The 27,343-nt window shown below is 40.3% G+C and overlaps 3 protein-coding genes across 10 annotated transcripts; 2 read left to right on the forward strand and 1 right to left on the reverse strand.

Moving 5' to 3' along the window:
* Positions 1-1,658: 1,658 nt before the first annotated feature.
* On the reverse strand, positions 1,659-3,774 carry fam167b (family with sequence similarity 167 member B). The gene is made up of 2 exons (XM_088305143.1): positions 3,356-3,774; positions 1,659-2,190 (listed from the first exon to the last, which is right to left on the reverse strand). The coding sequence occupies exons 1-2, from the start codon at positions 3,605-3,607 to the stop codon at positions 1,927-1,929; spliced, it is 516 nt and encodes a 171-aa protein (XP_088161269.1). The 5' UTR covers positions 3,608-3,774; the 3' UTR covers positions 1,659-1,926.
* A 1,931-nt stretch (positions 3,775-5,705) lies between these two features.
* LOC148343382 (myotubularin-related protein 9-like) lies at positions 5,706-14,909 on the forward strand. 3 transcript variants are annotated; one of them, XM_088303901.1, is made up of 11 exons: positions 5,706-5,970; positions 6,128-6,187; positions 6,486-6,594; positions 6,693-6,818; positions 8,715-8,888; positions 8,966-9,183; positions 10,699-10,860; positions 10,955-11,096; positions 12,759-12,979; positions 13,063-13,214; positions 13,914-14,909. In XM_088303901.1, exons 1-11 carry the CDS (start codon positions 5,786-5,788, stop codon positions 14,012-14,014), a joined length of 1,650 nt encoding a protein of 549 aa, XP_088160027.1. In that variant the 5' UTR covers positions 5,706-5,785; the 3' UTR covers positions 14,015-14,909. The 3 variants fall into 3 exon arrangements, with proteins under 3 accessions (XP_088160027.1, XP_088160028.1, XP_088160030.1); XM_088303902.1 differs by having other exon boundaries at positions 6,131-6,187; XM_088303904.1 differs by lacking the exon at positions 6,128-6,187 and having other exon boundaries at positions 13,914-14,908.
* An 808-nt stretch (positions 14,910-15,717) lies between these two features.
* Positions 15,718-26,878, forward strand: srrm1 (serine/arginine repetitive matrix 1). Of its 6 annotated transcripts, XM_088306060.1 has the most exons (16): positions 15,718-15,870; positions 17,230-17,319; positions 18,667-18,789; positions 20,626-20,796; positions 21,031-21,119; positions 21,204-21,428; positions 21,599-21,781; positions 21,866-21,985; positions 22,106-22,314; positions 22,971-23,057; positions 23,117-23,252; positions 23,521-23,607; positions 23,919-24,377; positions 25,280-25,466; positions 25,801-25,974; positions 26,129-26,878. In XM_088306060.1, exons 1-16 carry the CDS (start codon positions 15,850-15,852, stop codon positions 26,237-26,239), a joined length of 2,472 nt encoding a protein of 823 aa, XP_088162186.1. In that variant the 5' UTR covers positions 15,718-15,849; the 3' UTR covers positions 26,240-26,878. The 6 variants fall into 6 exon arrangements, with proteins under 6 accessions (XP_088162186.1, XP_088164491.1, XP_088166133.1 ...); XM_088308365.1 differs by lacking the exons at positions 15,718-15,870; positions 17,230-17,319 and adding an exon at positions 19,011-19,134 and having other exon boundaries at positions 19,421-20,796; XM_088310007.1 differs by lacking the exons at positions 15,718-15,870; positions 17,230-17,319 and adding an exon at positions 19,011-19,134.
* Positions 26,879-27,343: the final 465 nt, after the last annotated feature.

Here is a 27,343-nt window from a genome sequence, read left to right on the forward strand (position 1 = left end):
TGTTTTTTTAAATGTATTTGGGAGAAAAACGAACTAGTCCACAAATGTTTGAGCAAATCAAATCCTGCACCCACTGATTGGGCTGCAAACACATTTTTTTGATGTCACCAGGCACATAATTACACTTAGGTTATTTTACGCTATTAATTGGCACATCTGTGAAAATTCAAACGCAAGGCCTAGTCCAACTCCACGCTGTTAGAAAGCTCGCTATGCACAAAAATAGAGCATGTAGTCTAACAGTATTAATTCAAAACATTTTCACTACAATTGTCTATATTTGACACTTGATAACATTATTATCAGAGCTTCTCCTATCGAGGCGATACAAAAAAAAAAAGAAGAACAAGATTTGGCCATATTCAAATGCTTCTCTTGACATTCTTATCGGGTATTTTAAGATTGTTATTGTCTGAGCCCAAAAACTCTATTCATAATAAATATCCAAAAGATGACAAGAGGAAGCATCTCAAATTTCCCCATTGTGGGACTAATAAAGGACATCTTATCTTATCTTATCTTATTTTTTTCTCTTTAATGTCAAGTGGCAGTGACAATTTGCATCTGCATTTTGCAGTTACGAGACATTGAAGACACATTTTGCAGTAAGTAGCATGTGTCAGCAGTCATTCAAGAATTTTCTGAAAATATGTAACTTTTCATGAAGCCTGCTGATATTGTTCACAAGAAATGTTGCTAAGTAACAGAACAATTTTGCAACCTTGTGTACATTGAAATGGAAACCAGTAGAGATATTTGGGGTTTGTGAGCAACAGATGTTAAAATTCTGGTGGTAGACAACATGACTAAAATGTCCATTTACGTGATCATAAAACTCATTTAAAAAATGCCCCTCATTTATGAATGTTACTTATGCACTTTAAAAATAATAATTTGGCATTCACCAATGTGCAAAATGGTCATTCTCCAGTTGCATAATATTTAAGATAAAAATTTTTGGGGAATCCAACTATCTTTCCCCAGAACCTTATATGATCCAATTTAAGAAAGCAAAAATAGACATAGCAAGGTCTATTTCTTTGTGAAATTGAATTCGGTTTGAATAATCCATTGCTCCTCAAAATGATTGTACAGAACCATCTATAAACTCAATCTTGAATTCAGCCATACAAAGAACACATGTTATGCAATTGCTGGTCACATTTTCATTCCCATCCTGTTTCGGCTCATGAGACTCTTGGCACATTTAGACATTCGCACTCACATTCGCTATTTTAAGTAATTAAATCAATCTTGTTTCTGGAAAGCACAAGAAGGCAACTCCACACTAAAATTCAAACTTGAACTTTGGACTGTGAGGCAAATGCACAAACGCCACTCTGCAGAAGAGCACTTCTTTTAAAATGCTTATTTTGTGTGCAAACAGTGGTGTACAACTTCACTGCATCATCGTGAGAGCAGAAAGTATAGCTACAAGGGAAGAGCAAAGTATGGCATGCACTTTGCAATGCAATTCTACACCACCTCAAACTGCAACCATAAAAGAGTGTCAAACAAAAAAACGATCCTTATCATCTTTAAAGAGGATAATTCACTCGCATCAGCTTGTGCAGTTGTACCTAATAAAGATTGTAGTGTGTGTTGATAGTCTTCATCCAGTGTAATGGTGCATCTGTGTTAGCGCAATGCACTGAATATACAATACAATACAATTTTATTTTTTATAGCGCATTTCACAACATATGGAGCTGTAAAAAAGCTCTTTCCATAAAGTGTAATATAAATTGGCAGGTAATAAGAATGCTCGTGCACTCCCCACGCGTGCCACACCGCTAAACATACAGCAAAACGCTTTCAGCTTCCTTTGGTTGACAGTGCGGCCCTCCCAAAGCGTAAATAAGACTCAGTGCTTGGTGGAAGTCAAGTAGAAATTGATATTCATCATCAGGATGAAGGGATGAAGCTTCAACATAGTGAGAAACGTCTCGAGTTGATGTTCATCTTCGTCAGGCCCAGATGTTTCAGTGGGGTGGAAAGAGCGAACGTGGCTTTCATGGGGATGTCACACAGCAGATCGGACTCCTCGCCGCACTCCTCCAGCTCGTACGTCGCGTTGTCCAGCATTTCTTTGTGGCGCTCGCACACCTGCTCCACTTTCAGCTTGTTGATCTCCCCACGAAGACGGATCAGCTGACGGGCCAGATGGTTGTCCTGGTCTTGCATCTCCCTCTTAAGGGCGGGGGAGAGATGAAAAAGAATCAACGTTTTGAGGCTGACACCAAGTAATTTAGTTCAAGTGGACGACGAGATGAGCCAGGCATTGAGCGTTCATATTAAAAGAAAAGTTGTGGTAAGGTACTGGATATTTTTTGGTGACATCATAAACCACCGCTTTGGAGGGCAACGTATTGTTTTAGTCAGGTGATTAGCGAGTAACCGCAACCAATAACACGTTAGACAAACAAAACACTGATCATGTGATTGCGATAACACGGACAGTAAATGGGTTTGTTGACGTTCTTATGTTTACTTTAGGACAACTTTTTTTTTCTTTACATACTCACCAAACAGGTATAGATGCTAATTACTGAGCCATGAAATGTGGCTTTACAGAGATAATAATGAAGTAAGAAGTACAATAATTATTGTGGTAGTAGTTTGCAGTGATGTGGTGAACATTTTCATGCTGTGCTGCTTCTAATATTATTCCTCATCTCTTATAAGTCAGGGGCAGGTGGGCCAAGTATGGCCGAGGGACAATGTGACCCGATCAGTTTTTTAATCTGGCCCAAAGCATTTAAATAGAGACAAGTCCTCTAATATTTGTTCAATTAATTTTATGTTCCCCTCTTACAAATCCAAAAACACACTGGTCGACAAATACTCCCTAAATTTTGAATCAGAAATGCAAGTAAACTTTTTCATTTTCTATTTAACTTTTTTGATTTTGAATCTGCCCTTGTTTTTTTTTCTAGTACATCAGGTTTTCATAATATTTATACTAATACGAATACTAATACTAATACTAATATTAACCATATATATTATAAAGTAAAATAGTAATGTTTAGGAATTAAGGGTGAGGTTCAGGGCGACACAATGTAGAGGTCCAGGGTTCTATTTATCTATTTACTTAATGAAAATTTTGGTTACTTGATTATAATTACACAATAAATACAATGTAAAAAGAGACACGGCTTATTTCTTATGTTACATTTTATGTTCATAACATTTTATTTCACTATTTATTTTTACCTCATATACTGATGACCTGCCCCATCTGTCCATTTTGAAAATCCAAAGTGGCTTGGGCTCTTGCAATGGCAAGAGTAGCAAATATTGTGGCTAACGGGTATCGGATCATTTTACGTAAAAGTTCCACAGTGTCACTCACCAATTCTTTTCTGAGAAAGTTGAAGGCGTCATCAATAGTGTCAAAGCCACAGATGTTTCGCACGACCACGTCTGGGTCGCGCTCGTGTCGCAGTGAAGTTGGATTCTTGTCCCTCCAAGGTTCGCTCTGCAGCCTCTCCTGCCACTCCAGATAGGAAGGTCTGCGAGTCTCTAACTTGAGCTTCTCTGTTAGTGCCTTCAAGCTGTCCAGACTTTCAGTGTCTCCCTCATCTGCAGAGTGTTTGGAATCCATGCGAGCAACCGGGAGTTCACTGGAAGTGTTGCAGGACACTTGCTCCTGACGCGCAACAGGTCTGCACTTCCTTTATAAGCGGATGGATTGAGGCAGTGACCGCCCATGGCCGCTACGCCTATAGAAGTGTGATCGCAAAGTCAAACGTTATGTTAAAAGGCAACAGTAAACCGCCGAGTTGGGTTGCATCATGCAATATAAGCACATACTTCAATTTGATTGGTCGCCTCAAACGAAAAGCTGGGGAGGATTAAAGTGACACTTGGGGGGGTCCCTATTGTGACGGAGGCTCACGTTTTACTAATAAACCACTCTTCGTAACTCAACTCTCAAGTCAACGCGAATTTATTTATAGTGCACTTTGACAACAAGCTCAACCGTTACAAAGAGATGTACAAAAAGTGGTCAAACATAAAAATAAACCACGAACATAATGATAAAGTAAAAGAAAACACCCACAATAATCAATGAGGAAAAAAACCGTGGAACTGACAAAAGTAATAATAATAAACGGAAAATTATTCAAAGAAAATCAAGCATTGTTTTATTTCTATCCTCCAACTAAAATGATTTAAAAATAAATCAAAATGGCCTGGGCAGAATTCAAATGACAGAATGCGTATTGTTCATTATATTGCGCAACATTTTGAGGGAATATTGTAATCAGGCGATTTCTGTAACGGCCAAATAGTCTATAGCATGTCTCGACAGGTATTTTTGGCATCTCAGCAGATACGTTGGCCCACTGTTCATGAGCTAAGTATTTACCCTTCACAGATTTGAAGTTTACCTTCTCAGGCTATTTGTTTCAGCGTCTTTCCCACATATTCAATAATAGTTGTACCAGGACATCAGAAGAGTTTGAAGTGTTGTTTTTAACTGTTCACGTTTTTATTAATTGTGTTTGTATCTTTATCCTGTTCAAAAACCCATGACCAAGATCTCTTCAGTGCATTCAGCACAGGGTCAAGAAACCCTGTGCCGGATTTAGCAAAGCAGCCCCACAATAAAGTAGAGCCTGTTGTTTATTTCATAGTAGACCTACAATGTTTTTGTTATAGATTTTTTTTGTACATGTGTAATGAAAAAGCCGCAATCTTCACTATCAGACATAATCCCAGACACATTGTGGTTTATAAATGCATTTAAGCACTTTCCACACAAATTTTAGCAATTAAAACCTCATTTTTGTCTGTGCCATTTTTCATTATTATTATTATTATTATTATCATTCTAATAATTCAGTTGGACCACAAAAAGAAAATAATGACTAGGTTTCACTGGTTAATGTCAAGCATTTCCTTCTTATTTTTGCCAGTTTCGGGTTTTTTAAGTCATCATTGTGGGTTTTTCTTTTATTATCAGGGGAGTACCAAAATGTCCTCTGGTGTAAATGTGATTAATCATCCACAACAAAGACTGCTTGTTTTATTTATTTATTTAATCTAGTAACAGTTGCAAAAAACACAAATGCGATAGGGTGAAGACTACGTATTTTCAAGGTTTGCTTTGTAGAAAAATAACCCCATTGTTGAATGGAGCTATAGTGTAACACATGAGTTTGCCTACTACTGTAAAATGGTTTCTTTTTTAGAGTAAGCAATTCTCCTTTACATGTTTTTACTGTGTCGACATCTAGCGGTTTCTGGCTGTATTGCAGTTTGCAATCGCATTATAAGGGTCATTGCCGCTAAGCGCTAAAATGCTTCCTTTTATGGTTGACAACAATTCAAAGAAAACACACGGAGGAATTTTTGAATGTGTAAGAAACAGTCACTCATTAGAAAATGAAGATAACTAAATAAACTCGTTTGTTTTTCTTAAACGTGAACCCCTGCAAATGATCTATTCAGTTGTAAGTGTAAAAGCGAGGGACTGAGCCACAGAGAGGAAATTCACTTATAATTCTTGCATCCTCAATCATGCAACAGCTTGCAACAGTGTGAAGAATATTTATGCATGTTCGGGCCTATGCTCAAACAGGGGAGCCACTTCTATTTTCGTTTTTATCGTGAGAATAACAGGCGAGCAAGAGCAAGGGGAGGAGGAGAAGGAGGAGAAACAGGAGGAGGAGCTGTCTACTGTAGTTGTCTTTCATTTTAGTGCAGGCGAGGAAGTGATTTCAAGTTGAGGCACTTCTTTGACTCTCAATGTTTGCTGGTGCTTGACTTGGGTTGAATGGAGTTTTCGGAGCACATCAAGACCGCCAATGTAGAAGATGTTGTGCTCCAGCAGCCTCTGCAGCCTCCCTGCAAGGGCACCCTTTGCATCACCGGCCACCACCTGATCTTCTCGAACCGGGAGGAGGAAAGCTCTCAGCAGGTTCTGCTGCTCCTCAGAAACATCGATGCTGTTGAGAAAAGGTGAGGAGATGCAAGCGGAATATCTTATAGATAAGCAGGATATTCTCATAACATTTGCTAATCATAATATTAAAATGGTGGAACTAGCCTCTGATTAAATTCTATGCTGTGAAATTGTCCAAAATCTAACAGCACAATCCCTCAAATGTGTTTTAAGCAGTGTGGAAAACCTTTTCAACTACTTCGGCCTCTTTCCTAATGTCGGCCGCAGCGACAGGTTGGAGGTTCATTTGTGTTGCAATGTGTCAGCAGTTCGTTGCACCTACAGCCCACAGGAAACATGTTTGATTACTATAGCTCTTCCTCGTCGTGTGTGCGGCTTGCTTTACTACTAACAACTCTCATTTGTGTGCTGCAGCTGTAAAACTCCGTTTTTAAAGCAAGCGGAAGCCCCATGTAACAAAGTTGTGCAAGTCCAATTTTCTGCAATGCTAGAGCAAAAATATGGGGCATCTAAAGAGGGAAGCAATCACAGGGGTATCGTAGCTATTGTTTTGCTCTGTGTTTGTACGTAGGGCTACAGAATCTTCTGGGACCATCGTCATCAAGTGTAAAGATCTGCGTGTGCTCCAACTTGACATCCCGGGCATGGAGCAGTGTCTTAACATTGCACAATCTATTGAGGTACATAAAATTATTGGAATTTGATCAACTTAACCTGGAAGCGTTTATCTGTTAATTCTCTTTTTCAGTTTTGCAACATTAACTGTTGTTTTCTCCAGACCCTGTCGTGTCTGAACTGTGTGGCAGAGATGTATCCTTTCTTTTACCGACCCTCCAATGCCAGCCTCCGAGACCAGTGGGGCCTCTCTACCCCTGAAAGGCATTACGCTGAAATGGCGGAACTTGTAAGATTGAAAATACTCATATAGTATGTCTCTTGGCGCCGTTTTCCTATCCATGAGCCAACAATCACATGACAGGAAAATGGCCGGGAAACAGAAGGTAGTGAGGGTCAAGAAAGAGGACATTCCCTATTTCGAAGTTAACCTCCAGCAACCTAACATTTATAACAGTGAGTGGCCTCAAAAGCAAGCGCTGGCTTTTAAATGAGGTGCTCTGAGAATTTCCTCTTTATTGCTTTAGAACAATACCATTTCTCATGAGGCGCATGGTCAAGCATGTCAACATGTTTGCCTGAAGAACAATAAAGAAACTTGCATCCCCACCCAAAAGTCAGCTGGGATAGGCTCCAACGTATCCGCGACGCTAATGAGGATACGTATTTTAGAAATGGAGGGGTAAATATTTCAATGGCTATTCCTTCACAAATCTGTTGTGAATGATGAGAAGCCTTGTTGTTTAAAACAAATGTCACTGGAACTAGCTAGTTTTGTGTTAAGCCTATTTGGGAATTTGCGAATCTTCCACATGATGAACTGGGTAGCCCAGTGATAAATTTAAACTTATTGGAAAGATTACAGGAAATTGGCTTAATACATCAATGGTTGTGCACACAAACAAAATTAGGGGTAGCTCTCTGCTAATAAAAAAAACAACAAAAAAACACAATGGTTAATAAAATAATTTGAATCTGACAAAAGTAAATAAACATGTAATGAAAATGAAGGACTGAAAATCAGACACTGCTTTTGAATTGTGGTTCAACAGAGGTTTTTTTTTTCTCTTTAAATTAACCCGTAAAACAGGCCTGAACTAAAATGGTAACACACCAGGAAAAGAATGAAAATCATTTGACCAAAGGGTCATGTTCAAACAAGGTGTGTCCTCTAATTAACATCGCAGGTGTCTTCACACTTGTAATCAGCCAGTTGAACTGTTTAAAGGGTGACTAGTAGTCACTGTGTTTTTTTGGTGACACGGTGTATATACCACAGTAAACATGGACTCGTATCAAGCGAGCAAAGGAGAGCGTTGACTCAGGAGATAAAGAAAATTATAGTCAAGAATGATAAAGGTATATAAGAACGGTAGTGCAGCAAAATATTAAGCTAAGTGGATCTTCATTTTTGACCATACCTGTTTTTTAAAACAAATCTCGCATTGAACCACAATTCAAAAGCAATGTCTAATTTTTAGAGGTTATTTTTCACGACTATTTACTTTTAACAGATTCAAGTGAATTGTGTGACAACTGTGGGTTGTCCTGACATTAACAGAGGGTTACCACCAATTTTGTCAACGTGTGTTCATGTCAATTCTTGTCCCCCACAGTATTGTCCTGGCTGTTTTATGACTCAAGAAAATAAGTAAATTCACTTCCATTGATCTTTTGGGATAGCACATCAGCCTCATAGTTTCAGGCTGGATGTTCATTACTGGGGCCTTTGCATGTTCTCCACGGGCTTATGTGGGTTTTCAGTTGGGTGAGTTGAAGACTTGAAATCATCCATAGCTGCGAATGAGAGTGTAAAAGGTCATCTGTGCCCTTTAATTAACCGGTGACCAGTCCAGGGTGTACCCCGCCTCTCGCCCAGGCTCAGCAGGAACAGGCTCCAGCTCACCTATGACCTTTGAGAAGCGATATTGAAAATGAATGCATGTATTGAGTTTTTGAGCAATGCACCAAACTAAGAATCCAGTTTCTTCTGGGGAATGGAAAGCTACTCACTGAATCAAATCATGCTTTCGTCTGAGTTCACTACTGTGATGCGTCAATACAACTGGTAATGGTCAAGTGAAAGAGCCTCTTCATACTGTATGTGCTGTATGCACTTCTATTTCCAGTGGTTTTCCGTCATTTATTTGCCTTGTCAACCTTCGATGGTACCTTTTCATTCCAGCATGATCGGTGGCGACTGAGCACTGTGAACCAAGACTACGCAGTATGCCCCTCTTACCCACCAGCTGTCATTGTCCCCAAGGCGATTGGTGATGATGCTCTAAAAAAGGTTGCCAAATTCAGACAGGGGGGACGCTTCCCTGTCCTCTGCTACTACCACAGGAAGAATGGCACGGTGAGGCCAAGGTCTCCTAACGTCTATTCATCGTAGTCTTATTGTTGTTTTGAAAAGCAAACAAAACCCATTTTCAGGTCATTTTGCGCAGCGGTCAGCCACTGACGGGAGCCAATCGGAAGCGTTGCATGGAAGATGAGCGCCTCTTGCAGGATGTGATTGGGGGCTCAGACAAAGGTTATATTATTGACACACGCTCAGCTCAGCAGGCGCAGCAGGCCAGGATGATGGGCGGCGGGTTTGAGTCCAAATCATGCTACAGCAACTGGAAGAGGCTACACAGACACATGGAAAGGTGTGCATTGGTAACTCTATGGTCTCCTTTCCCGTGTCCAGCAAGTCTAGTGTGGTGAGCTGTTGAACTCGGTGTGGAGAAGAGACCAAGACAAAGGTTTGGTATTTTCGCAAACACACGCAGCGTGATACAGTAACAAAAGGCTGTTTTGCGTTCGTGTGGGCGTGAACACAGTTGAGTTCATTCGACATCAATCAGGTCAATCATCAGGAACTACAAGCAGACTTCCATAACTTCAATTGCATTGTCGCGATAGTAATAGAAATACTGAGCTAGCATTAGCATTGTAAACAAGTTATCGCTATCCAGGGCGTATCCTGATTTTCATGTAGGTGTAAGCCTCGTTCCGCTTGCCTGGTAATTTGGCTCAACGCTCTGCCCCATGCCGAGCATTCCGACGTAGAGAGGGTGGGTCTTTTAAGTTGCCAGCAGGTCATTCTGTAATTAATCAGGGAACCCACTTGTGTTGTTTGGTGCCCTCCTACGCAAAAAGCAGCGACAATACTCTGGTCACGCACAGATCGGTAGTTCCTTTTCTGCGCAGAGATGTCTTCATGTGAGATGTGAATTTGCCGCATTTAAAGGAAATGGAAAGCCACTGCTTTTTTTGGTGACGTATGGACATTTTTTTTCACGCCCACATCGGCGTAAACTTCCCTTTTAAATATCTCTTATCCGGATCTGCGAACTTTCTGACAATTACCAAGCCGAGTGCCGACAGACCTCGTGCCAGACAAAGACGGTCCTAAATGTTATTATTATTAGGATGATTAATGTTTTGAAGTTTTATTTTTTTTGGTAATGTACATTCAATTAAAAAGCAAAAAGAGGTGAAAAAAGTTCCCGTTGAACAGAAATTATTCATTGCTTCTGAATCCTCCAATGTGCCTGAGGTCCCTTTGCTCTGCTTTGGTATACTGGTCTTGTGTCCAGTTGTTGGCAAACAAGGGATGCACTTTTTTTTTTTTGCCACAGATGGATATTCTGCCATAGTTTTAGCAAAGCTCCTGAAGCTCTATTTAACAGGTCGGCACGAGACTGTAGCGGCAAACATGCGACCTCTCGTAGGTCAAGCCCTCTATCCCTAACTGGTTGGTTTTCCTCGGGAACGGTTCTTAAATATAACTCCACCTGCTGGGGCCAGAGGAGGATAATTTTTTTTCACAGAACATTTTACTGCTGTCAGCATATACTTAAAGTTTGAACAATGACAAAAAGTATTTTTTGCAAATGTTTCCTATAAGTTCAGTTCAGTTGTATATTATTTTTTGTATATTATTTTTAAGCATTATAAAAATGTTTTTTTTTTGTAAAGTGTGAATGTTCAAACTGCATAATGTAAAGAAAGCATAAAAATATACTTCATAGAAAAATCTAATTTTTGGGTCTACTGCACTATTCTATTTAATGTTGTAAAATGGAGAGATAAATATCAGTACTTTTGAGGTGATACTCACTGTAAAAATGTTGAAAACTTCTTTACACGGTTACAGCGGATAATAATTATCTTTACAGGGGTAAATCACTCCAGGAGAGTCTAATCAAGCTGGTGGAGGCCTGTGATGATAAGTCCCCAAATATGGACCGCTGGCTTACTAAGCTAGAAAACTCCAAGTGGTTATCTCATGTCCAAACTGCTCTGTCAACCGCTGGCCTGCTGGCAGAGTGTGTGGAGAGGTAGGAACTATTTGTGCCTTATATGCCTCTCAGAAAAGCTATCTTTTTAATTTCATCGTTATTGTCATATGCAACGTGTGTTTGTTCTGTCCAGAGATGGCCATTCAGTCCTGGTTCACGGTTCTGAGGGGACAGACTCCACACTACTTATTAGCACGCTTGCACAACTCATTGTGGACCCAAGTTGTCGTACACTGGAAGGCTTTCTGACACTTCTGGAGAGAGAGTTTGTACAGGTGTGTGCATGATAGTGGTGTGCTCCAAAACATTTATACGGGGATATATCGTTGCGGGTCTCTTTACAATACGTGCCAACAAAGAAGAGAATATTTCTGCTGTCCAGCATATTAAAAATATCATTTGTGTATAGATGTGACTGTTAGTTATGTAAAAAAAATCTGGACATGGATCCCCTTGTAGGCCATGTATAGGGTATCACGATACATATTGGGCCGTGACCCCTGTATCGTGATACTTATTGTTTCGTAAAGTTGTTGACAATATCCAACTCTGTTGCATGGCAAAATATATATTTTTTAATTATCAGAAAGCCATTCACTATTACAAGTACTGTAGTTGGTAAGAGCTCAAATCTGATGTGCAGGTGTGGTGGTGATTGTGAATGGTTGATGGTGTCAAATTAGGAGCGGATTTTAGACCCAGAAGCAGACATGAAACGTAAAAGCGATTGAAAAGTAAATGTATCAAGTAACTACAGAGAGCAGAGCTTGATGCAGAAGACATGGAAGAAATCTTGATGTTCTGACTCAAAGAAAACTTGACGTACTGACAATGTGTCACTGGGTAACCAGAGTTTATATCCTCGAAGACATCAGGCCTTTACGACAGAATAAATGTGACATAATAAAGGAACAAAACATAAAAGGAGCACCGCAATTGCGCAGGAACTGGATAGCAACTCATACATCAAGGCACAATCAGTCACAACAGTTTATATTTTATTCTGCCGACTTTGATTGACTGACCTCTGGTTGTACACATACCAATCTTGCCCAAACACTCTTGATATTTTGTACAAGCAGGAACAAATTTAAGTCAAAAACTTAGAATTGTGAATAATTAACTCATTCACCACCAGCCGAGTATTTAAAAAAAAAAAAAAAAAGGAGCTTTGACGTCTTTAGCCGTCAATGGGAGTAAATGAGTTAATAGACTATTGTGACATTGTGCTTGAGTGAATGAGCTATTGAATGTAGTATGCAAAATGCCACTGGTCGCCTGCTTGGTTGTTAGCTAGCGTATTAGTACATAACATTGAAGTTGACTTTGAGGTAGTACCCAAAACAATGCCACTGCAAAAAAAATGACATCTACTAATTTACGATCAGCAAACTGCTAGTTTTTTTTTTTTTTTCCTGGTGATTAAGCGTGTGATGGGCCTTATTCTGTATATGTGTGAATCTTAATTCATGAAACCCTGACTGTGGGTGGTACCATAAAGATTGACGGCCCCACGCATGGTCCCCCCTCACAGAGTTGTTGTGTTACCCTCGCAATCCCACAACAGATTTCTGGCTACACCCATGAATAACCGACTATTATGGGCCATTTTTGTATTATGGCGTGGTTAAATCAGTAGATATGCGCATTCTCCCATCCACTCAAATCTGCACACTCAAGCCAGGTATGACCTTTGGGTGGAGCAACTGTAAAATGTGGGTGTTTCTTACCTAATCTGGTCCTGCACACATTCTCACAGGGATTTAAGCAGTTTTCTCTAATCTAGTGGCTGTCGTGAGTTCTCCCTATCATTATGTGAGGTAATCTGAGTGTTAATTGATGACTTCTTGTTGCCCATATGGCTCAATGTTTTTTTTTTGTTTTTTTTTTGTGATGTTGCCAAAATGAATGGACGGTTGTATATATCTACCCAACAGGCAGGACACCCATTCCAGCATCGATGTTCCCACTCAGCTTTGTCCCATGCTCGTCTGCAGCAGGAATGTCCAGTGTTCTTGTTGCTGCTGGACTGTGTGTGGCAGTTATGGTGCCAGTTCCCCCTTGCACTCGGCTTCTCTGAGGCACTGCTTCTCAGGCTGGCGACTGAAGCCTATGCCTCAGACTACGGCACCTTCCTCTGTAACAGCGACATGGAACGGTCAGTCATGCTTCAATATTTGTCACGGATGTGCAGAATTTAACTTGACATCCTACTGCACGATCTTTCGCCTTCCGTCCCAGCTGTGCTCTCCAGGTGAAGGACAGGACTCATTGTTTGTTTCGAGCCCTGATGAAGCCAAGGGAAAGAGAGCACTACACCAACCCACTATATGAGCCAAATGAACTGGCCATTTGGCCCTCAGTCCACCCACAATCTTTACAGCTCTGGAGGGGTGAGCTTTGGTTATCGTATGGATTCAAGATTGGTTTTTATTTGATGCAAACTGATGACGTTTTAGTCTTGTTTTAGTCAAATAAAACGAATGACATTTAAGCAAAGGTAGCAAATTCAGATCTAGAAAGTTAAAGCGATGCCGCAGTTTGGCTTTAGCCAAAAGTGCTACTCAACTGGCAGATAAACGAGCTCATTCACCTGTCGGTTGAGAAGAAGCACCTGCGGCTGAAGTCATTTTCCAGAAATCCTATTTTTTTCTTCTGATCCAGAAAATACATCGCTTGTCGGGATTGAGGAAAAGACATTGAGACCCAGGGAACAGAAATAAATTGACATTTTGTTACATTCTATAAGTTGTTTTGGTTTACGAAAATGAAGAGAAATTTTAGAATTTTATTTTGTAAACCATATTAGTCTCCTTCTTTGTTCGTCAACTATATGGTATTAGTAGATTTTGTTATCGTTATTGTCACATGAGCAATATTTTTGTTGCGCCTCGTTTCATCTGCCTCTCATGATTTCAAAGTCTAGTCTTACGACATCAACACTATTGATAGTGAATGCAAAACATTTTCCCATTAAACATTGACGATAGTGGTGTTGTGTTAGAAATCTAGATCAAAATGTTGAAAGAATAATGATTTCTAAAACGCATTTTAGTTTTCAAGACAAGTTTTTAGTGTGTATCTTTTTACAGGTTATTTTCTAAGGTGGACCCAACAGACTCGTCACCTGGAAATGATGCAGAAAGAAATAAAGAACATGGTCATTGAGTGGGGGAAATTGGCACTCAGCTGATGAACATTCTGCAATAAAGAAGTGATCAAGAAGAGCATAATTTACTTTAAGGAGGAATGTTGCATTTGTCCTCGTTTCTACTGACTTTTTTTTTTTAAATGTATTAAGTGATTTCCATGTAGAATAAAACCAAAATGCGAGCGGCACGATGGACTCACAGTGCAGAGGTCGTGGGTTTGATTCCGGCCCCGGCCTTCCTGTGTGGAGTTTGCATGTTATCACGAGCCTGCGTGGGTTTTCTCTGGGTACTCCGGTTTCCTCCCACATCCCAAAAACATGCATAGCCGGTTGATTGGACACTCTAAATTGCCCCTAGGTATGAGTGTGAGCGCGGATAGTTGTTAGTCTATGTGTGCCCTGAAATTGGCCTGCAACCAGTTCAGGGTGTCCCCCGCCTACTGACCGAAGATAGCTGGGATAGGCTAGATTGAAAGTGAATTGATGAAACCAAAATGGGACAGTGTTTAAAAAATTGTTGATATTTCAATCGTCATTTAAAAAACAAAACACATGATGAATTTCAACTTTTTATTTATTTTTTTTATTTTTTTGGGTAACACTTTATTTATGTAATTGTAGGTGAAGTAATCACTAATTGTATTATATCCATTATCTCTTCACCTCACAAGGGTGGCTGGGGGTGCTGCAGCCTAACCCAGCTATCTTCGGACACATGGACACGTGAACTGAAATGTGGGGGTTCCCCAAGGTTCAATTTCAGGCCCATTACTTCACCGTCAACAGGAGACATGATGTTAGCTTCCACAGTAATGCTGAGGACACGTAGATGTACATTTCCTTGTCTCCTGATGACACACAGCCTATTGATACACTTCTTGTTTGTTTGTTTAGCTCAAGAGTGCCCAGGTTTGGGCCTTGAGAGTCCCTAACCAGCCTGTTTTAGATGTCTCCCTCATCCAACACACCTGATGTTGGAGAAGGGAGACATCTAAAAGTCTGTTTTAGATGGCTCCCTCCTCCAGTACACTGGATGTTGGAGGAGGGGAACATGTAAAACAGGCTGAATAGATGCTCACATTTTTGTGTACCCTGGTTTAGCTGTTTCTTCTTCGGCTGCACTCAAAACATATTTTTTGTGCAAGCTCTCCTCAGATGACCTTGTAAAGGTGGCATTTTATATTATTGATCACGAGTGTATCATGATACATTTTGATCAAATTATCGCCCAGCCCTACGACCTAGTATAGAGAACTTTACCCACAGTCCTTGTTTACTTATTACCTGCTAATTTATATTACACCATATGAAAAGTGCTTTGTTACAGCTCCATCTGTTGTGAAATGCGGTATACAAATACAATTGTATTGTATTGTATTGTATTGTACTTGTTGGGCAGGTAGAAATTTCATGAAGCTTCAGGACGTGGAAATAGTGGCATCTGGTGGTGGGGTTCATCTGGTTAGATACCCAAACCCTGCCCCAGAATTATCCCGATATTTTTGTAAGCCATTTTTAAATTATTATTTGTTTAAATAAATAAGTTAAACAATGAAAAGAAACAGAAACACGTGGTAAGAGATCTGTTTGGGCCCAGGGGCTCAAAAATAGCGATCCTTTAATGAACTGATACATACAAAGGTGTGCCAAAATGCACACGTGTGTTCTCGTTTCTCGGCCAAATACTGCAAAGACACAACATGCGTTTTGTTTATGTCATGGCTTTAAAGTGACACTTGTGCGAATCGAGGTCTTGTCTTTCGAGAGCCTGCTTCAGTGGATGTAATTCATGTTGCGTCCTGCAGGATCGCAATCTTCACGAGGCTGGTGCTACACGTCTTCACTCAGCGGTCTTCTAACATCTATTTTCTTCAACGATGGACGCGGGGTTCTTCCGCGTAAGATGCTGCGAAATTTACTACATTTCAAACCAATTTCTCGATTCTGTCCAGATATATTCTTAGCGTTGTGTGTCATTTTGACGTTTGCATATAGGGCCGGTTGCTATTGAGTTACGTTGTAGTTTTGGGCACCGACTATCAACTGGTGCATTGCAATTTGCTCGATATTCGGTTAAGATCGTTGAACATGAGTTCGTACGAGGGTTAGCAAACGGAAGCTAAACTTGTAACGCGGTGTTGTATTGCTCCAAATTGCTTTTGGAGTTATTATTCACGTGCTGTGTGTGTGAAAATGACATCTAACTTTGCTAGCCTGTTACATGAAAGACTAGCTTTGGCTAATAAAGATGGCGCCCGGGTGGTGCATCGTTTCCGTCTCCATGAGCGCGTTGCCGCAACACTGACCGGAGAAAATTGAAGTAGCGCTAATGTCTGACGTAAAGCCAAATAGCTGACACGTGTGTTGCTCTATCTTTGAGAAACACAATGTAGACCGTTATCGGCTGCGTTGTCTTCAATTTTTAGAATGAGATAAACCAGTCGTCGATGTAGCCAATGTTAGCTCATTGCTATCAATGTCATATGTTTAATCCTAGTAAAATAATCTGATCACGATCAGTCGTACCTCCGCCCATCTTCTTACTTGTACATTGCGTGTGGGATCTTATCTTATTCTTTGAATCCCCGAATTCTTTGCTTCTAATAGATTTCGCCCGATAAGTGAGAATTTAGTTTCTGGGCCTTGCATGTGGTGCTACTAGAGGTGGGTAGAGTAGCCAAAAATGTATTATACCAATAAAGCTGTTATCTTAAGCGTCATTAGACTCAAGAAAAAGTTAAAAGTTGCCCTTGGAATAATTAGTAATCATATTGATAATAAAAAAACTCAAATTCCGAATAACTTGTGATGCATACATATTTTTAATCACAGCATGTGCCTCAGATTGACAAAAAATCGAATAATGTTTAAATTCAGATATCCAACATTGTGACTTCCGAGATAACTTTTCAGTTATAAGTAAATACATTCTTGTTAAACTAACAAAAATAGAAATAAATGAATTTATTGCACTGATAATTGTGCTTGACGTTGCTATTCTCTGTAGGGTAAACAGATTGAAAGTGAGGCCAGGGGTGTTGTGCCTCGTCTGATTGCGAGTGGCATACCATTGTTTCCATTGTTGTTGCGGCCTTACAACACATAAATTTGTCACTTTGTAAATGTAGCTGCTGTGTTGGACTGCTGTCTTTCTGTTGATTGGTTTCAAGAGTAAATGTAGGCCATTACCACCCACCTTTTGTTATCATGTCCTACTTTAAAATGATCAGCTAATATTCACAAATTTGTTTCTACAGGGCACGAGCGCAGAGCAAGACAACCGGTTTAGCAACAAGCACAAGAAACTGTTAAAGCAGCTGAAATTTGCAGAATGTCTCGACAAGAAGGTACATAAAATCTACCTTTGATGCATCTTGTTTTTGTTGGAGTCATTGATATCTCAATTCTAGGATTTATACAACAGCTGAATAATTAGATAATTTGTATTACTCAGAGTTAATAAGTCCTTCCTGATGCGTGCTCCTTGCAGTAACGTGACTGCAAACAGAGACAAACTAGTTTGTAAAAATATAGCCAGTGTTGCTAATTGAAATATTTTTTCCAAGCACTTGAGTCTTTCCAAAAGCAACTCACTATTTCAATACCCACTCAGAAACATATGACATGAGTCGGATGATAATCGCATTGCTTTCCCTCTAACAAGAAAGGAGTCTTGTAGATGGGAATTGCCCTGAAAATTTCCAAAGACACCTCACCGATACAACTCTACACAGTGTTCTTGTGGATCCGAACGGGGGTTGGTACTACAAATTCCCAGAGGGACACGGTTTAACGCCAGTCCACAAAACACATGCAGATGAGTTTGGCTAACTCCCATGTACCCTTAAGAATGCTGCAGAAGGTGTAGAACTGGTGGACTTTTCCATCGCCAGGACAAAAAAATATACTGGTCCTCCTGAAACTGAAATTCGACTTCCCAACAGACCCTCCTCTTCAGCTATTTACCTTGCCATCAAGTCTGAGGAGTGTGAGCCCCTAATAGGTGGAATACACCATCCACCTCGTTTTGCCAATCAAAAGGCACTGTCTCCAATGTCCACTGGATGTTGTAGTCAACCAGAAGATCCCTGTAACACCCGGAGCCTTTAGGAACTCCAGGCAGATGTCAAACCAGTGTCCTTGCAACAGAAGCTTTTCAACCATCTTGATGACTTTAACCTCATCGATAAGAAGAGCCCACCTCAAAGTGGCCAGACACTGCTTCCTCAAGGAGAAAGCGTTTCAGTGGAATTGAGGAGGCGGGTTCTGATCAGGGTGACTTTTTGTTCCAATCACCCCATTCCATTTCTCACTGTCATTGCCCACATGACCATTGAAGTCCCCCAGCAGAATGAGGGAGTCCCTCCAAGGATTCCAGAAAGGGTAGGTACTCTGAACTGTGAGCCCATGTTGCCTTTTCAAGGTGTGCTGGGTCGGGCCGGCCACCAGGCACTCGCCATTTCCGGGCATGTCTCCACAGGGGGCCGCCGGTAAACTCTGTTTGAGCAAGGGAAAACGTGTTCAAATAAAATTACACATCATAAGGTGTCTGTGAGCCGTGCTTTGTCTGGATCCTCACCTAGGACCAATTTGTCATGTGATCCTTTCAGGGGCATACAGCCCCAGAAGATGATTTTTTTTTTTTTTAATGATGTCTAAATGATGTCGTTGTCATTTGCCTCTGCTTATCTTAGGTGGATATGACCAAAGTAAACCTCGAAGTCATAAAGCCATGGATTACTCAACGGGTGACGGAGATTTTGGGGTTCGAGGATGATGTCGTCATAGAGTTCATATTTAACCAGCTTGATGATAAGGTAATGCTTTTAATTTTATGTTACTTGTTTGTTTTTACAAAACTGTATATGAGGGAAGTGCTTTCTCATTAAAGAAGGGAAATTGTCAAATTGTGCTCATCTTAGACTAAATGAGTGGTTAAATCAGCAATTGGTGCGATTATAACAATGTTTTGCTGTTATGTAACAAAGTGACTTTATTCAGCATACTTCTAATTATGATGTGATTTATGATTTAAAAGGCCTGAACCAATATGGATGTAATACCTTGCATCAGAAGTATAGCACCAACACCTAATTAGCTCTCTCCTGAGCCCAAAGTCACTGAGCCCAACTCTCCCTTCATGATGCAGTGTGTGTTTTGAGGTGAGTTATATACAGGGATCATTAATATTATGCCAGTAGTAGACACACCTGAAAAAATGCCATAATTATATCCTCCCTACGATTATTCAGCTCATTAAAATGTCCAGATCCCTTAAAATGTAGTCGAAGTTGTAGGTATAAAGGGGGCAGTTGCTCGTCTTGAGGGAAGTGAAATAGATAACTCACTTTTAAGAGTAACACTGTAACCTAAATTAGCACAAAGGTAGAACAATTTCAACCAACTTCCAAATGAGTATCATGTATTTTTGCCCTGGTTGTGATACAGATGGGTGTGTCTGATCACATCATGTACAGTATACCCGACCCAATAGGTATTGTATGTGTATTTTATTTTTCCTGCACTTCACAATGGCAGTTGAAACATGAATGAATCCACCTGTTTTTTATTCATTTGATATTCCTTATTTAGAGATGATAACTTTTAGTTGGAAATTAGTCCCTCTGAATAATGTTATGCACACTTAAGCGATACATTGTGCATGTTGCTTAGCCAATTTTTCAAAGTATGCTGCATTTTAAAATTATAAATAGAGAATCTTGGCAAAATTATTTTTGTCACACTGTCTGCCCATTAGAGGGAGACAAACTATTAACTTTGATATACCCTCATTTTGGTGAAGGTCTGTTGCCAGTCTAATACTATATTTTTATGAAGTTACAGTCAACCATATTTTCATGTGTTAATATGGTAACGCTGGCTAGATTTACAAAGTTAAATGGTACTATGAGTAGACCATGGTAAGAGAGCTTATTGAATTGCTATTGTTGAATAACACCTTTTTTTGTGTTGCTCTGTACTCATTATTGCTTGTTCGTCTCTTGCAATTCAGATAAATGATATAACATTAAGATCAAGGTGGTTGAGTCTCAAGCAGTAGTGAGGCGGAAGCAAGCCAATGGAGCTCCATGCCCACAGATCCCACGGGACTCACTGAAGACAACGGAACTGTACTTAAAAGTGTTGGGTTTTAATGCACTCTGTATTGTGGCTGTTTGTTAAAATCCTAAAGTTTTAGTCTGTGGGGAGACTGTACATGGGGATATGGGATGGGAAGGGACACATACTTTCAATGAATATCACTTAAATCTCATCAACAAGATAAGATCACTTCTTTTAAATATACTCTGTGTACACGTGTATATAGAGGAGCAAGAATATGATAGCAATATTGCATGCAAGATTTGATCAGCTAGATCTCTCCCCCATCAGTGAACACATTTTTTGAATTGAAGTTCAAATGAAACTCATTTTCCGAGTCCAGTAGTGGACTCCGGGTTTTTATACATTTAAGTATGAATACATTGCTTTACAGTTATCAACAATCACAGGTTTATTTTTGAGAAATGAAATGTAGACACTCCCATTGGAGAGAGCCTACCTCTTAATTATGTCATTTTGTTCCATTATTTCAACAGCATTATGTTTCTGTCTCTCTGTTTCTCTCTTTCCCTGCTTCGTGTGTTTTGCAGCACCCGGATAGCAAGATGATGCAGATTAACTTGACGGGTTTCCTGAATGGGAAAAATGCCAGAGAGTTCATGAGAGACCTTTGGCCCCTGTTGCTGAGTGCCCAGGAGAACATAGCTGGCATCCCAACTGCATTTTTGGAACAGAAGAAAGAAGAAATTAAGCAGAGACAGGTGAAATCACCCCTAAACATTTAAAGGCCAAAGGGACTTTGTTAGCCAACATGTTCATGTGGAGATTGTTTTTGGTCTGATGATGACTTGTTGTGTATGTTCCCTCAAAATTGCACATAAACTTGGAGTTTTGACAGCGCAAATAAAATCTAGATCCAATCCAACTCGGTTGATACAGCGCATTTCACAAGGCTCAATTGTTAGCGGGGCCAATAGTTATGTCTTCTCATCCAGATTGAACAAGAGAAGCTTGCTTCTCTGAAGAAGTTGGAGGAGGACAAAAAGGATTCAAGAGAGAGGGGTCAGTCAAAGAGCCCGAGAAGGTATTTGTCTCTCTTCAAAAAGGAAGCTGAATGTAGCATAGTTTTGTTTTGATCCAGCTCACTGTTAACCTTTCCTATAACCAGACGTAAGACGAGGTCTCCATCGCCACGACGCAGGTCTCCGTTGAGGCGGGAAAGGAAACGTAGCCCCTCACGCTCCCCAAGGCGTAAAGCTACTCTACCGAGTGGGAGTTCACCTCCACCACCCTTGATGCAGCTTTCCACAAAACCTGTGGAGCAGCCAGTGGAGCCTGACACATCAGGAAGAGCCATACCCGAACCAGTCATCCAAGAAGCGTCTTCCACAAGGTACGTGTTGAAACTTGGCTTGTCATAGTGGATAGATGTGTCGTTCTGAGATTTTGTGACAGTATCTCCTCTGCATCATTTCTAGTTGAACTAAAAGTAAGACACCACATTGGAATTACATTTCAATCGTAAACAAATGCTCAAAATAAAATGTACCCTTTTTCCTCTAGTGAAACTGTTGTGGAGATGGTGAAAACAGATGCGGTGACTGAAGAGAAGGAGCTTCCACCTGAGAAAAATAAGAATGAGGAAAGGCCCAAGTCCAGGGAAAGGGAGAAGGACATTAGGAAGGAAAGACCTCAGCGCCGTTCCCGTTCTCATTCCCGTCATCGCAAACGGCGTTCTCGTTCAAGGTTATTTTCTGTTATGTAATGCAAGCTTGAATTCCCTTCAAAACCGTTCACAGTTAACCCCAATTATCCTCTCACCTCTTTCAGATCTTACTCTCCACGTAGAAGACCGAGTCCCAGAAGGAGAATGTCTCCACGTCGAAGAAGCCCACCCAGACGGGGCCCTCCCATCTCTAGAAACAGACACAGGCGTTCTCCTGTTCGCAGGTTAGTCATTGCTATCACTTTGTAACATTGTGAAATCAAATATCCAAAATTCTCTATTGAAGTGTTTTATGTCCATGGGTTATGTCACTCGTGGTTCTAAATCTGTAGTATGTCCCACAGGAGACGTTCGCGCTCTGCTTCATCCTCTGGCAGCAGTTCTTCTCGCTCACACTCGCCTAAAAAAGTAATGAAAAGAATATCCAACACGCCACCACGAAAACAGCCCCACTTTCCCGACGCCTCCATAAGCCCTCCCAGGAAAGACAGGCGATCACCATCTCCACGGGTCAGAAGGGGCAGAGGGTCACCGTCTCCTGCCAGATCATCTGGTAACGTCTTCAATCTTGCTTGTTTCTATGGTTTTCATAGAAGTCGTCATGGCATGAAATAATGCTTGTAATTGTAAATCACAAGTCACCGTCTCATTTGGAATACCCTTTTAAATTGTGTATGTTAGAAACAGTACTGTGGATCTCTTCAATTCTGATAGAATTCTGGTTAAAGCCTCATACATCTTAAAATGTCGTTAAATTGATACATTTGACGATTCAATCAATATTGAGCGTTTTTGCCTTTGTAATGAAAAGAAGTTAAACTATGATACATATCAGATTGCACCTGTGGTCATGCAGTTGTGGCTAACTGAGGCATGCAAGCTAGAAGCAAACTGATGGTAAACAACTTTTATTGTACAAAGTAAGTCACAAAGATAAAAAAAAAAAGCGGTTTTGCTTCGCTGTTTTTTCATCAAAATTAATATTTTGCATCTCATTATTAGATACTGAATAGCAAAACTGAGACTAATAGTATAATTTTAATTCATACAAATCACATTTGAGTATTAACCTGCAGGACCCGTTATGCATCCAGAAGTACATTTTAGTTAACGGTGAACGTCAAGTCACACCATTCAACTGTTTTTTTTAAATATGTTCGTTTCTCATGGTGACTGGAGACTGAAGGCACATTTCATAATCTGTTTCAGAGGAGGATAAGAATGAGAAAGGCGCAACTGCAGATTCTGTGCAGCAGAGACGGCAGTATCGTAGACAGAATCAGGAGTCATCTTCAGGTACTATGAATTTCACGCAGCCATCCCTACTTTGCTGTAACACCTCATTTTGGTTTCAGATTCAGGTTCTTCCTCCTCAGATGACGAAGCATCCAAGAGACCAAAGGGAGGGCCAGGCGCGAGGAATGGTGATGTTAAGAGGAGGCGTAGCCACACTCCTTCCCCGAGGAGGCGACCAAGAGAGGCCTCTCCTAGGTAAGACGCATTCAATTTAAATCAAATTTCAAGGTTTTTAAAACTGTTTTAGTAAGGCAAGAACTACTCCACTACTTGATGCCAAGTATAAATATGCAATTATTTGTAATTGTGTGTAAAAATATTTTTAACCCCAAGACGTTTCACATTTGATACTATATTGCATGTTCCTCGTACATAAATGTAAGTTTATTATGTCAATATTTCTTTTATGTTTTTGCTCGAGACTTAACCGTTAATTTGACTCTTATTTGTTGTTGACTTTCAGGAAAAGACGTTCACCTTCTCCTGGTCCACGTAGACGTCGTTCCCTTACTCCCGTAAGGCGTCGCAGGACCCCTTCACCAAGACGAAGGTATTGGCATATTCATAATACATAATAAGCAACGACCAATCACAGCTCACCTGTTTTCTTAAGCTGAGCCGTGATTGGTCGTTATTCTTGCCTTGGGCAACTCTAAACTGTAAAGTGAAAATGAGCCTTGTAAATTTACCAATACCAATTAAAATGTATTTAGAAAGAAATAACTGAGTTCATTTTACAAGGTCTTCAAATTTCCCCATTGTGGGACTAATAAAGGACATCTTTAAATATTAAAATGATCTGTCCCTGTAAAATTGACACTAAATTAGATCTCTATTTAAAATGTCTTTGGTGCTTTGCAGGTCTCCCTCCCCACCTCCCCGCAGACTGTCTCCATCCAACAGACGTTATTCTCCTCCCATCCAGCGTCGCTACAGCCCTATACCTCCTCAGAAGAGGAAATTATCTATTTCTCCTGCTAGACGTGGTTCACCCGGGCACAAACGCCGTCCTTCTAGATCCCCGAAACGCCGAAGTTCTCCCACGCAGCGGAGGCGCACACCTCCCTCGTCTACATCCCCGCCCAGACACAGAAGAAGCCCCAAGTCCTCTTCTGTCCGGCTGAGTCGAGATGCACGATCCCCTGCTTTAGCAGCAAGTCGGCGCTCCCAGTCCCCTGCAAATCGCGGTCGCATAAACAGAGATTCCAACAGTCCTGCAAGACATTTCGAATCTTCCAACCAGCGCAGACACTCGCCATCACACAGTGAAAAACCAATCCGAAGAGTCTCACGTACCCCAGAGCCGCGCACCAACCAGAGGTAAATAGAGCACTACTTGCATCTTTTTTTTGGCGCAGTAACATGATTGGCTTATGCAATATCGTATGTGTATTGTGTTAAAGAAAGCAAAACTTCTAATGGTCATGGAAATGACATGAAACTGCCAGGTAATACAGTATTGGTAATAACGGGTTATAAAAAATTGACCAATAAAAATCAGACTTAAATGCTATTTTAAGTCGTAGAATCATAAAATAAAATAAATATAACGAAAGAAACTGGCCTGGACAAACAATGACATCTCAAGACAATATTGAAAATGATTTGACCGTAGGAATGTTAAACTAAGATTTGTCACAATTAGCATCATGAGTGTCTTTAAACTTGTAATCAGTCAGTTTGCTTATTTTCAGGACAGCAACTAGGCATGGGGTGTACCACACTGAACACTGACCACAGAAGGAGAGAATGTTGTCTCCGTGTGATTAATATTGTGTTTGTGGAAGAACAATCCTCCCATTTTTATCCATATCTCGGTGCTGCCATTTTGTCTTATACCAGCACCTGCACCTGCTTTTGACAAGGCTGTGCTTGCTAACGTCATGGCTCACCTGTTTCCTGGGTTTGGTCATGTGAGGTTTGCAAGGTGAGCCCAAGGATAAAAATGGGTGGCTTATTAGGCTTGATTCTTATTCCAAACGCCGAATTGATAAGAATACCTTTTAGGCTAAACGTATTGTAAAGATTTTTTTGTACTTGACTTGCGCTTTGAGTTTACATGCTCTATGTTTTTAGTTTGCCCATGGCAGAAAGAAATACACTTCTAAACAAACAATAGTCGTCAATTGTTCCTCTCATTACCCTAACGCAAAATGGTAAATGAGTGTGAACCATGAAGACCATGTGAACTTAATCTTAACTCTGTGTCATTGCTCTTACAGACTTTCTTTGAGCCCTCAGCCTTTGAGACGAGTTTCCTCCAGATCTCGATCCCTTTCTCCTCACCCAGCTGCAGTGAAGCACCCAGCCCCCACGTCAGCCTCCCCCTCACCATCTCGATCTGCGAGTGCGTCCCCACCAACAGCCAAGAAAGCAAGCAGTGGCTCTGGTAGCCAATCACCTAGCAAGGTATTCAAACTAATATGGTGATTATTTTCAAAGTGTGATTGTTGAGCTGCAGTATTTTGAAAAAACATGCAATGTTCGATTGGGTGTTGATTACTGCGATATAAAAATTATTGTGATATTTAACATGGACCTAAAGAAATTAGATTTTAATCCTCCAATGAAAAATATTTTTCCCTTATTCTTAATTGCAAAAAATAAAATAAATCCGATTTTTGGTGCAGCCCTAGCAATCGCTATTGCCAAATTAAGAGTCAAATTGACAAAATCACATCAGCAGTTTGTTGCCTTAATCTTCAAAGGCCCTCATAATAGCATTGTAATGTGTTGATTGCAGAATTCGGATGTTGATGGCAGTGCCAAGAAAAAGAAGAAGAAGAAGGAAAAGAAGCACAAGAAGGACAAGAAACATAAGAAGCACAAGAAGCATAAGAAGGAGAAGAGTGGCAACGCCGGGAGTGGAGAGACCCAGCAGAACCAGGGTGGGGATGAAGATGGTGAATCAAGAAAGGTTATGTCTGTTTGTCATCTTTAGCAGCGGAGGTATTCTGATGGCTTTTCAGTAACCACCATAGAACACCGAAGCAGGAGATGTATTGTTGTTTGACTGACATGAGCTTCTCTCGCCGGTTTAGTAAAACTAATCAGCGTTTGTTCCTTTTCAGGAATCAGAGAGTGAAGTGGAGGACACGTTGGATGACCTGGAGAAACACCTCAGAGAGAAGGCCCTACGCTCCATGAGGAAAGCCCAGGTGTCTCCCTCGCAAATGTCCTGAATCTCAAGGGCCGCCCCAATCCCCGCCTCCCCACCATATTCACGTTAATCTTGATGTTTGTGATAAACTGATTCAATTTAGAATGTACAAACTGTTAATGTTGCATTTTTTTTTCCTTTTTACAGATTTGGTACATTTTGAGTCATTGCTTTTGAGTGTGATTTATCAGCCTACCAGCTAATCTGTAAAAAGCTTGTGTTGTCCATAACTACTAAATTGATTAGCATGGGAACATGTAAATTGAGGGTTGATTTAAAGACGTTTTCCCCCCTTCTTCCCACAACCAAAAGTAGACTTGTTTGAAGAGGTGATTGCATGTGCAGTGACTGTTTCTGGTGTGCATGAACCTATGGCATATAGAGGCAAACCTGCACATAGTTATTATACATGGTTCTATTAACCTTCAAAGTTGGAGCAGTGTCACTGCTGTTAACATTGTTTGTCCTCACAGCAGTGCACAGTTGGTTTTTGTCACTCGTTCAAAGAGGATGTTTTAATTTATCCAACTTGATTTTATTTTATTTTTTTTTGTTTTGGACATCCTTACACCAAGCTAATCTGTGTGGGACTGCTTTGTTTTGTATTTAGTACCCCTTATTTGTCTTGTCGGCCTTTCAGAATTAAAACCGTTTTATAGAATCTGTTTTCTTCAATGTTACAGATGTCTGCGAAATAAAATTGCCATCTTTCTTTTGAGATGGTTATCGTAAAACAAATAAATAGGTCAATTATTGAGTTGAAATGTAAAAAAATCTATTAGATTGTATAACAGACACACAAAAATTGCTTAAAAAAGTTTTAAGTCCAAACCTAGGAATCATGCAACATTACAACAAATTACTCATGATCCCTTCTTGAATTTGAATAAAATGTTTTCAATGATAATAGATCTATTGGAATACATTACATTTAGAAGGATTTTAAAATCATGCCCATATATTCTGTACTTTTAAAAGTGAATTTAACCTGGAGATGCGTTTTCCTTATTAATATTTAAGATTAACATCCGACGTGAATGTTTACGTAAAGCATCGGTACACAGATTTACACCCGTCTTCGAAAAGTGCATTTTCAGATAAGATTTTATTAGGCCATATGGACTGG

This window comes from Idiotropiscis lumnitzeri, chromosome 1 (assembly GCF_059441095.1).
Source record: "Idiotropiscis lumnitzeri isolate Australia: NSW breed Sydney's pygmy pipehorse chromosome 1, RoL_Ilum_1.0, whole genome shotgun sequence".
Taxonomy (NCBI): domain Eukaryota; kingdom Metazoa; phylum Chordata; class Actinopteri; order Syngnathiformes; family Syngnathidae; genus Idiotropiscis; species Idiotropiscis lumnitzeri.